General features: G+C 38.5%; 1 protein-coding gene across 1 annotated transcript in view; it reads right to left on the bottom strand.

Annotated features, from left to right (window-relative positions):
- LOC143887819 (agamous-like MADS-box protein MADS3) overlaps nucleotides 1-12,457 on the bottom strand; it is a 65,531-nt gene that overhangs the window by 19,396 nt on the left and 33,678 nt on the right. The window contains exons 2-4 of the mRNA XM_077392014.1: nucleotides 9,043-9,121; nucleotides 8,183-8,244; nucleotides 7,978-8,077 (exon numbers count right to left, since the gene is read on the bottom strand). Coding sequence (XP_077248129.1) covers nucleotides 7,978-8,077; nucleotides 8,183-8,244; nucleotides 9,043-9,121 — 241 coding nt within the window. The remainder of the gene's footprint in view (nucleotides 1-7,977; nucleotides 8,078-8,182; nucleotides 8,245-9,042; nucleotides 9,122-12,457) is intronic.

Genomic DNA, 12,457 nt, shown 5'->3' with positions numbered 1-12,457 from the left:
TCATTTGAAAGTCCCTTACATAGATGGGGGGTGTACCAAAAATCAACTCCATAGGATCCTCCTAACCTCTCCATTTGTGGAGGACAAAAATGGACAGACACAAATCTGCCCCATTTTTGTCCTCCACAAATGGAGGGGTTAGGATGATCCTATGGAGCTGATTTTTGGTACATTCCCTATCTATGATAAGGCCTTGCAAATGAATGGTTTGGATCACTCCCCAAAATGTGGGACCCATGTGATTGGGCAAGCTAGCTCACATTTTTTGTGGTGATCTAAAGCATTCATTTGATAGTCTCCATCATAGATAGGGTGTCCACAAAAAATCAGCTTCATAGGATCATCTTAACCCTTCGTTTTGTGGAACTAAAAAATGGGCAGATTTGTGGCGGTTTATAGCCGTCCATTTTAAGCTCCACAAATCGTAGGGTTGGGATGATCCTATGGAGCTGATTTTTTGTGGACACCCTCTCTATATCAGGGCCTATCAAAAGAATGCTTTGCATCACCCAAATAAGGTGGGACCCATGTGTTTTTGGTCGACGGACTGGAGAATGATCTCTAGTACGTAGACTAGAGACACTTTCCTCTCTCTCTCTCTCTCTCTCTCTCTCTATATATATATATATATATATTATATTAAAGGTATTTATTTGTTGTGTTTACTAAACGAGCTGAACCCGAACCCAACCAAGCTCGAGCCTGGCTCGGTTCGGCTCATTAAAAGCTCGGCTCGGGCTCGTTCGTTTACTAAACGAGCCGAGCCGAGGTCGAGCTTTGTTGAATTTTGGCGAGCCGAACACGAGCCCATAGAATAAAGCTCGTCACGAACACGAGCCGAACACGAGCTGACCCTCAAACTAAGCGAGCCGAGCACAAACATCCCAATATTCGGTTCGTTTGCAGCCCTAAATAGGGTCTTGGGTTCTCCGAAATTCAGCAACACAACGACGTTATTTGGACGAATGGACTTCGGGATTGCCCAGATTTCGGCAGAACAACAGCGCTACTATAGAAAAATAGCTCGTAGTTCTATGAAATTCGACAGAATAACGGCGTTACGTGAAGGATTTCGCTCCGAGTCTTTGGAAATTTGGCAGAATGCCGACGCCCAGTGTGAGCAACCTATGAATTTCTCTACTTTCTCTCTTCTAAAGCAAAGAAACTAGGGTTTTCTGATATTCAGAAGGGTTTTTGAACTGAAAAACCAAAAAAGGGAGGAAAACCAGAGGTTTTAAAACTATAAACCAGAGAGAAGTTAAAAAACTAAAATCTTAAAATCTTTAATCTGATTTTTACTCTTACCCCCTATTTATAGGGGGACGGATCCCAAATTTGCAGAGTGCGAAATTTTCGCTTTGCGAATTGAGACCCGGCAAGGTTTTGAAAAATGTGATTTTTCGTCTTTTTTTGTTCAAAAAACATGATTTTTTCATCTCTTTTGACGGGTTTTCGGGAAGTTTCGGCGGACCATAACTTCTCCGTTTGGACTCCAAATCGCATGCGGTCAGATCCGTTGGATTCTTCGTTCCGAGGAGATTCCAATGAAACTAATATCAGTGGTTTACGGAACACGGAGTGGTTTTGGGTAAAAGCGAATGCTTTTGACCCAAAGCTAACTTATCGGTTGAAAGGCTGTGTGAAAACGAACTTTTTGGCCGTGCCGTGATAGGCAGGATACCGTGTAAAGACGAGATTTTGTTTCACCTCTGGGGTAAAGTTCTTTTTTGAAAAATTATCCTAGTTTCATAACCTAGAGAGAGATTAAGAGAAACACTACAGGTGCTCTGGGACTCGTCATGAGACTCTTCCTCGCGACAACCTATCATTAGTTCCACCTTGACAAAATTGGGTGTCTACAGTGATGTTTGGCTGTCATTGGTTGGTTGTTCTCCCAGGCGACGTGATATTTGACCGTCGTTGGTTGGTTGTCGTGCGCCCCTTTGTTGAGCGTTAATTGTTGATCATTGTTGTCATGGGCTGATTTTCTATCGCCCTGTTTGTTGGTTGGTTGGTGGCTCTTCTCACCTTTTTGTTAGTTAGAGTTCTTCTATTGGCGATGTTATTTTGCGTTGACGTCTACTCGCGGTGCTTCACCGTTGTTCGTTGTGGGCGCCTTTGGTGTGCGTATTTTGTTCGTGCTTCGTTGTTATGTCCCTGTCGAGGCGCCTCCGTTCGACCGTTATTGGTATGCAGATATGATAGCCATGCCCTGATTCAGAGGGAGGCTCTGTGGTGATCGCTCTAATGGTAGTGTTGATTCAGAGGGAGCTCATTGTTTTGGTGGTTGTTGATATTGTTGTACTCGTTGTGGCCGTTGTCCCTTTTTGTTATGTATTTCATTATGTATTCACCACCATCTTGAGGAGGAGTGTTGTACCAAGCTGGGTGATTGAGCTTATTGTATTTTTTGTTGTATGGTCTTTTTTAGTTGTTGGTTGTAGTTTTCTTTGTAGCAAGCTGGAGTTCCGTAGTATATACACTCCAGCTTGAGGGAAAGTGTTGAAGAGTGTAAGGGCAGTTTAGTCATTATGTGTGTGAGGGTTATTATTGTCTTTGTACTTATTTTGCTCTAGATGGGCCTGTATATACATCGTTTCCATGGGAGCTCCTTATTGGAGACTCTCCATCTCTCCATTCCTCTTCTTCTTCCTCTCTCTATCCCTAAACTCCAACTTCTAACACTTTTTATAGTCAACCCTATTCCCATCGTTTTTATACCCCAATTTAACCCAATTAGTGCCACTCATGTCACCCACACACCTTTTTAGGAGAGATATGAGTAGAGATCTGATTCTTATTCACTAGAAAATTATTTTCTCTTTTCAGAATTATTGTATGGAAGATGTGGATGAATTTGGTTTCTTTCAGGGTTGAACTCTTAAACTATGCATTTCTTTGAAAATCCTTGTTGCAATTGTTAGAGACATGCACTGTCTTGCATGTCTAAAAATAAAGTACATATCACATTTACAAGTAATTCATATAAATATTTATACATAATCCATACACCACAATTAATATGCAATTCACCTAAATATAATTATATAGCAAATACTGATATAGTATACCACTAATGCACTTACGATTTATGTTTTAGGATGAGTTTTAGTTTTGGTATCATTTTAGCAGTGATGGAAACATAAACAATTTGGTCGTGTCGGTTTTGGTGGAGATTTAAAACAATGGATAGTTATATGTGGAAGATTCCGCATACCCACTCTCATCTCTTTAGGCTTTCATCCATAGATAATCCAATTCATTTTCTATAAAGTCTTGTCGAGAAATTCCTCAAAAAGTTTTGAAGCATAGATGCCCATGAGAAAATTAAAACATTGATCTCTCAGTGCTTCGGTGGCAAGTACCTAGTGCTATGCCATCAAATAAATGTTAATAAACAAGAGCATTAAACAGAGCTATGTTGTCCCTTTAAACTAACTATTTTGCACTTATGTTTGAAAAGGAAACTACTTGATCTCTGAGTGTATCGCAAGTACATTGAAAATCTATTCGAGTTTTATAATAGAAAGCTTTGTTGTAAATTCCGTTTCGTTTCGTCCGGAATGGACGAAACGAACCGGTTTCGTTCCAATTCCGGAACGAAATTCCAAAAATTTCGTTCCGGTGGAAATTTCGTTCCATTTCGGCCATTCCGGACGAAATTTTCCGAAATCCGGAATTTCGTCCGGAATGGACGAAATTCTCCATTCCGGCCGAAATCGTGCATAACGGCTAGTTTGACTGGATTTTGCAGATTTTACAACAATGCCCCTGGAACGGCTCTTTTTGGTTTTTGACCATTTTAACCTCAAAATGTGATCGTTTATAGCTGTTGGGAAGGGTATTTTAGTCATTTTTAAATGCACAATCAATTAAAAATTCTATAAATAGCCTTTTCCCTACCTTGTTATCCTCCAGCTTCACATAAGTGATTCTCCTTCTTTCTCTACTTTCACTTACATTATCTATTCTACTAAATTTCCTACAAGTCTATCCTCTTCTTCAACTCAATCCAAGTCTATTTTGGAGCAAAGGGAAGGCATACATTCAACTTACCACTACAAGAAGTCAAGAACTATTTCTAAAGGCTTATTTCAAGTGAGTGAAGGCTAATTTTTTCTTCTTCTCTTCAACTCAAGTTCAACCTCAAGGTTCTCTTGATTTCTTTCCATTTCCTTTCTTTTTTTCTTACTTCATTTGTCCCCTTCTACTTCATTTTTTTGTAATTTGTTTCAATTTTCTTTCTTCTAATTCATTTTTCCCCTTCTTCTACTTCTTCAGAATGAGTGGGTCGGGCTCGGGACCTTCTGCAGGAGCATCCTCTACTGGTTCGACACCCGCTAGATCGGATGACCCGGCATGGGCTTACGGTACATTGGTTCCGGATCAAAAAAATAAAGTAACTTGCATATTCTGTGGCAAAGTCATATCAGGTGGAGGTATAACCCGCTTGAAAGAACATTTAGCGGCTGTTCCTGGTGAAGTAGCATCATGCAAAAAAGTGACTGAAGATGTAAAATATCGAATGAAGCAACTTTTAGATGCAAAGAGAAAAGAAAGGGCAAGGATGAGCCTATCCAAAGCAGAGGTTGGAGGATTTTATGGCACACCAGATGAAGAAGAAGAGCAGGATGAAGAAGACATTGGCACACAATTGCCTCAACGAAGAGGTAAGGAAGTTCTTGTAGAACCGAGTGGTACAAAAAGGAAGAAGAAGGGAATCACAGGAGGGATCAGGAATTTCTTTGCACCAAGAACAACCCTTGGAGTCCAGCCAAGCATTAAAAGTGCTTTGGCTACCAAAGAAACAATGGATATAGCAGACATGGCGGTTGGCATGCTTTGCTACGATGCCAATCTCCCTTTCAACGTTGCCAATTCACCTTTCTGGCAACCTATGTTGGATGCGGTGAATGCCGTGGGTTCGGGTTATAAGGCACCTACTTATCATGCTTTAAGGGGTTCCATTTTGAAGAATACAGTGGATGAGGTAAACAACTACTTGGAGGAGATTAAGATGTCATGGAGATACATTGGCTGTAGCATTATGGCAGATGGATGGACAGACACCAAACAACGTTCCCTAATCAACTTTTTGGTGTACTGCCCTAAAGGAGTCATATTCCTCAAATCCGTTGATGCATATGGCATAGTGAAGAATGCCGATGAATTATACAATATCTTTGAAAAGATTGTCGGAGAGGTGAATCCGGAATGTGTGGTGCAATTTGTAACTGACAGTGAGCCAAGTTACAAAGCTGCTGGGAAAAGACTAGAAGCCGCGTTTGGTACATTCTTCTGAACTCCGTGCGCAGCTCATTACTTAGATCTCATCTTGGAGCATCTGTGCAAACCGACTGTATTTCCTCACATAGCAACCACAGTTGAGAGGGCTCGGACGATTACAAAGTTCATCTACAACCATGGAATCCTCTTGAATCTGATGAGGAAGAAGTTCACATGTGGGAAGGAGTTGTGCCGCCCTGCTGCAACCAGATTTGCTACAAATTTCATTAGCATACAAAGTCTGGTGTTGAATCGGAAAGCACTTCAGCAGATGTTTGTGTCTGATGAGTATAGTACTAGTAGGTTTGTCCAACACCCACTGAGTGAAGGGGTAGTTAGTACTGTGTTGGATAAATATTTTTGGGACCAATGCAAGTACATTCTAAACATCAGCGAGCCTTTAGTGAGAGTGCTGCGTTTGGTAGATCGGCAGGACAAACCGGCGATGGGTTACCTATATGAGGTCATGGATAAGGCCAAAGAGAACATCAAGGAGAGGTTGAAGAGCAAATCAGATTACATGCCCATCTGGAGGATCATCGACCAAAGATGGGATAGGCAACTCCACAGTCCCCTCCATGCAGCAGGATATTTTCTTAACCCTGTTCTCTTTTTCACTCCTACCTTCTCTAGGCATAGTGAAGTAACCAGAGGCTTGTTGGCATGATCACTCGACTGGTACCTGATGAAGCTACACAAGACCTCATCACCAATCAGATTGAGGATTATCGAGAGGCTAAGGGTATGTTTGGAATGAAGCTTGCAATCCACAACCGAACGAAGTTGGGACCAGGTATATTTGAGTTGTTTGTTTAATTAAGTATAATTCATTTTAACTTTCAGTTTCTCAACAAATAATGCTTTACTATTTGTTACTTTACAGTTGCATGGTGGAATCAATTCGGAGGTGACGTGGAAGAATTACAGACCTTTGCGATCGGAATCCTCAGTCAGACCTGCAGTGCGACTGGGTGTGAAAGGAATTGGAGCACCTTCGAACAGATTCACTCTGCAAAGAGAAATAGGTTGGAGCACCAGAGATTAGATGACTTGGTGTTTGTCCATTACAATCTTAAGTTTCGAGAAAGGTGTACAACGTAATATAATGTTTTCAACTCTCACCTCATCACTTTAAGCTTTTAAGTTTAACCTTTGACATTAAACTTAATGTTTTCCTTTTCAGCGACTTGTTGAGGAAATCATCTACCACTAGTGACCCTTTGAGCATAGACCATCTGGATGTCATGATGGATTGGGTTGCAGAAGAAGAAGATGTCATATTCACGCCGGAAGACATTGGGTGGGAAAATCTTGAAGCACCTACTGCTGTGGTTGGGGCCGGGGACGACGACGACGACTTTCTCATGCCTCTTGAAGAAGATGTCACTACTGGTGGTCCAGGTGGTGATGACGGCGACGACGACGACGACGACGAAGAAGACATTGAGTATGATCATCCGGGTTATGATGACTGAGAGTTGTTGCTACTAGCTATTGTCTATGTTTCACTTTCATGTATCTCTTTTTTTTTATGTTTTTCTATGTATCAGACTATCAGTTAGACTTGTGCAAGACTTTATGTGTTTAAGTAATGAATATGCCTTTTGGGACACATATTTTGGACTATTTATTAGTTTTTCATCTTTTTCTATTGATTTTTTATTTTTTTGGATTTTTCTCATATTTTTTAATATACTTTTTGTGTGAACGAAAAGTTTCGACCGAAATGACCAAAATCCCACCGAAATTTCGTTTAACGAAATGGCGACCGAAACGGAATTTACAACTATGATAGAAAGGGAATATACAATGGAATCTGGGAAACTTATCTCTTGATAGACTAATGGAATAAAACAAATGCTACCGAAATAAACATAGTGCAAGGATGAAAGGTCCCAATTGAACAAAAAAGGTTCGTCATAAATATTCATGGCTTTAGTTAACTCATCACAGAAAAGTTGCCATGTAGCAATTTGACAAGTTTGACAGGTACTTTTGACAAGAATAACCCAGAGTAGCACTGTAATTCCTCTTTGAGAAAATGAATGGCAGAATAAATGGAAAAAGTGAAGGTCCACCTTTAGTTGTGACAAAAAATCAAAACAATATGCAGGGGCAAAATATGTTTTATAAGGTTTGGGTTAAGGAAAACAAGTTGAGAAAATTCTCATGCAGGTCAAAGTTTATTCAGAACTTAAGGAATATGATACAGCATATTAAGGAAATCACTTTCGCTATCTTGAGAATTGGAAACTCAGCTTCTTTACTACCAGCCCCAGGTTTGAGAGAAAGTTGTGCAAGGACCCAAATGAAAATGCACCTCTTTCACTTCAGAATTTTAGAGCTTCGTAAGCCAGTCCTGGATCAAACATTCTATTTTATTGCAACACTGCGAGAAAATATGGAAATAAAGATGACACAATAAATCCAGAAGTGCCTTCTATTCTTTTCCATTCGCAAGTATAGGAAATATCAGAAAGAGCACTGTATGTTGTATAATGAAAAGCCATTTCCAATCCTTGCATATAGTGACGATGTTAGAAACAATATATTCTCAACAGAGAATGGACTCGGAGAATTTAATTAAGCTTATACAAAGTGAAAAAAAGTGGGAAAAAGTTGAGTAGATAGCTACACAATCTAACCATTTATCAATAAGTCTGAAGTAACTAAAGAAAATAATGAAAACACCTTTCTTTGCCTAGCTTGAGAGAGAGCTATTTCCAGTTGTTTTTCTAGTTGTTGCAGTTCCTTCACACTTAACGGTCCAAGATCTTCTCCAAGCAGATGCCTTGACATAAATTACGAATTAGTAAATAGCAACAAGTCCAGCTTAAGATCACAAATTTACACAGCCCTGTTAGATAGTAATGTTTATGGAATTTTGGAGAATAACCTTTGTGATCGCTGTAGAGATTCATATTTCGCCTTTAGCTTGGACACCTCCTGGTACCAGCCCTGCATTTCCAAATCAAATAGGTATCAAAACAAAAGGACCTTCAGTACCTTTCACAGTATCCAACGAGACAAATCCAATGACGCACATGTGAAAGATTTACATTTTTAAAGGACTCAATTCATGGATGAACCAAACTTAAGGAGAAATTGACCTAACTTCGAGGGTAGAAAAAGGCAAAAGCATGATGGCTTCAAGCTTCAAATAATTTTTTTTTTAATGATTCAAGCTTCAAATAATATTTCATTAATGTTTTGCAATCTGGTACTATACAGGACCCTTGACGTACTAATATGCATGACGCACAAGTGAGTAGAGCTGATGTAGTGGCTTTGATATATAAGTTACATATTAGGGTTGCAGTTTGCGAGGTTTGTCTTTGTGTGTTCTTGGCCAGGGAGAGTTTTGTAACCCTAGACCGAAACAGTAAAAAATCTTCTCCCGTGGACATAGGCACAGTGTTGAACCAAGCAAATCTTCAGTTTTCTTGTGTGACTGTTTCTTTGCATCATTTCTAGACATTTTGTTGCACATCGTGTTTGATCCTTGTTGAGAAGATATTTCTCAGTTTTCTACAGTTCCTAAAAAATTGTGTTCTACTTCCAAATTTAGTAGTGGCTCCATAGTGAATGGACGATTGATTCATTTGAAGGAGAAAACAATAAGAAACAGAATAGGATAATATACCATTTTAATTTATCAGCTAGAAAAACTAGACAATATATGAATTGGAAGAGTCCTTTCCTCTCGTAAAACATGAACGGAACATACATCCAAGGAAAAAATATGCCAAAACAAACCTGAGTCTCATGATCACAGATATTAGGGTCTTGAGGGTTGTAACAGCATCGTTGGTAGCGCTCAAGGGTTTTGGTCATACTGACAACAAAATAAAACATTATTAAACTGGTAAAGTAATGTTAAGATATTCATTAGAAAAAAGTAATATTAAGATATGGCACTTTGATTCTGAGACATCCACTTAGTATGCATGAAATTAAAGCATATAGAAAGCCCATAAAACTAAATATAAAAAGGTGATAATCCTTTTCAGATGTCGTATATCAGTCTAAAACATGCATGATAATTATCTACCTGCAGTAAAAACACAGTACCATTCAATTGTTTTTTACTTTTTGATAGGTAAGGATAGAGTTTGAATCCTTGACCCACATGCTTGAGGGCATCAACACTAGAACCATGGGCTCAACTACTACTCGATGGTTATTAAGAATAGACAAGAGAATTTCCTTGAGAATGAGAAGACAAGCATTTCCTTGGTCACTTTTGGTGAGTGAGACATTGATCTATCTTGAATATAATAGTAGTTAACATCAATATAATTGATCCGTTCATGAGCATAAGGAAAAAAAAAAAAGAAATGCTGGAATCTGACTTGTGCTTTTATTGTCACAAGAGTGAAGGACCACAACAGTCAACACAAAAAATTCAGGGAAGAGCAATGAGGGCACACAATATAGTTAGTAGTTTAAGCCATGGAAGAATTCTATACCTCAGTACTTGATGAAGGAATAGTTTCCTACTACTTACATTTCTAGAAGAAGAGAGAATCACATAGAAACACATAAGACCTAGTGTTAAAAATGCCGATCGTAAGAATATTTTGTCCACTCAACATCTGTAAAAGTCTGCAATTAAAGTGGTGATGAAGAAGCATAACAAAATGAACTTTCCAGTTTTGTAACAAATAATTAGAAGAACTGTAGTAAAGTGAGTATTCTGTGGCTTATCATAACCTAAATATATGTATAAATGCTTGAGCAAGAGATCATAAGATATGCTATGATCTGTGGACACGGATTCATGTGTCGAGTGTCGACACGGATACGAGGTGCCCAACATGTCAACCCCTAAAGATCTAGAAATGGGGACACGCTTGTATGTGTAATTACATATAAAATTACTGGTCAGTAATCATAATTTGCAAATATGGTATTCATTTAAAAAACTAAAAAATATTAGGACTAAGCAACTATAAATCTGAATAAATCATGAGATAATCAAATAATAGTGCATTCATCAATCTAATCTAGTTATCTTCAGTCTCTAATATCAATCGAGAGAGACCGATAAGATACAATGAATATGATATTGGAAGAGTGGTTGTTTAATGTTTTAGGTTTAGGGAAGGGGGGTAACAACAAATATTAGTTAAGGACGAGTTAAAAGTAGAGTTAATAATAAAATAGGAGTTAATGATAAGAGAGGACGTAAACACAATATTTGATAATAAATACTATTTGACTTGTACAATTACATCTCGACGCGCCCACATTCAGTCTGACAGTTCTAGAAGTACGTTTACAAATGTTGAAAGGAATGTCGATATGTGCCAACACGTGTGTTGGTGTCAACATGTGTTGGCACGCCTGTCGCTGAAAATTCAAAGTGTCAACTAAATCATATGTTAAGCTATCCAAAAGTTGTGGATAATATGTCGCAACATCAGCTCTTTCTCAGTTGGGCAAAGCTTAACAATAACCAGAAAGAAGTGCGTGGTGGAAATCCATCCTGGGGTATTTCGGTCATCGGACCTTCAAATGCATCTATACCAATGTATTCTCATTATGTAAGTTAATGAAGAAACTGAGTTTAGACCTAAGTTGTCAATTTCATCTCTTTTGTCATTTCATATTGGACAGTGGAACAGAACACTTCGGTGTTACGGCTGTTTCGACATATCGTTTCTGAAAAGATGCTATGGACAGAGAATTATTTTTAATAGTTAAAAATTTTAAAAATCGGAAAAAAAAATGAAAAATTACTAATAGACACACACACACACACAAACCCCTTACATGAACCAAATTTAACAAAAAACACATTTAATTACGTATAACATTACATTTATGGGGGAGTTGGAAGGAAAAAAGATGGAAAATACCCTTCAAACGGTTATAAAATGGCCAAAACGGCTAAAAAGGGTAATACAATAAAAACCCCACAACAAGTTTCGTTAAGGGGAGAAACTTTATTTTTTTCAAAAAAGAAAAAATGGGTGTTTTGGCTGAACCAAAGATAAAACAGGACAAAACGGCATGAAGCATAATAGAATTCTGTCCGAAACGGAACAAAATGTGTTTTTGATCCCTTTTTTGGAATGGAAGGAAATGTTTCGGCCGAAACGAAACAAAATCATCACCTTAGGTTTCGACTCCTCTATTCGAAATCCCCCTCTCATCTATAACCTTCCACTCATCTCAGAGTAGTTTATTGTGTACAACATATTAGAGCGAGATTATCAAAATCAAGATTAACATGCAATCCTTCTCTCTTCTTGTTAAAGGTTTTTCTATCTTCCTCCCTCAATTTCTACGAAATCACTAGCTTTTTTCTTTTTCATCCTTCATTTCTCACCTTATCTTCCAATCCATAATATTTTATGTATCATCGTTTCCCATCTATTTTCCTTCTTTCTCAAAAAAAATAATTAATTGGATAAACAAAGAAAGAAAAATCAGATCTCTTCTTTCACTCAAGGCCTTCTTCCATTCGTAACCTAGGCTTTTCTCCCCTCCCCACTTGTTTTTTCTTTTCCCTTTGCCTCTTCCATTGTGTCTTCTGCTGGCTTGTGCATCACTTATGTGAGGTGCATGTTAGTAGTCACTTAAATCTTATCTTTAGTTTCTAGGATGCACTATCTTCATTCACTTGAAAATAGGTACACTTTAGCACCAAAACTTTAATATAGCTGCACGGTGGTTTCTCACTTCCACCTGTCACAAAATTTTCAAAACCCCAACTTCCATTGTGATCTCAACCCTTCATTCCAGCCCTGCGAAACTCCTTACATTCTCTTTCCTCATTTTCACAATCTCTAATGGCCTTTTATCCCTTCCTTCTTTAATCATCCTCCTCCTCTTTGTTCCCTCTTCTATCCCAAGTAATGACTATTAAGCTTTTCCACGATAACTTCCCCTTTGGAAAATCTAATAACATGTACAAGGTATCTTTAACCATCTTGAGGAGTTGGTGATGTGATACCACCTAGAGAGCTTGTGAGGAATGCAAAACAGGAGAAATAACATGCTGGAATGTTTGATAAAGAAGCTTCTAGGACGGTGATTTGACCAGGAATGGGTTACACGGATAAAGAGGCCACAAGCAGCAGAAGAAAACATATAGCAAGCATTATTAAATGCAACGACGTGACTGAAAACGACTCCTGCGATAAGAAAAGAGACAAGGGGAGAT

The sequence above is a fragment of the Tasmannia lanceolata genome, unplaced genomic scaffold, assembly GCF_043159265.1.
Source record: "Tasmannia lanceolata isolate RefF3 unplaced genomic scaffold, GAP_Taslan_0.1 ptg000012l, whole genome shotgun sequence".
Classification (NCBI taxonomy): Eukaryota; Viridiplantae; Streptophyta; class Magnoliopsida; order Canellales; family Winteraceae; genus Tasmannia; species Tasmannia lanceolata.
The sequence above is the reverse complement of the archived record's forward strand: the minus strand, read 5'-3'. Positions and strand labels throughout refer to the sequence as shown.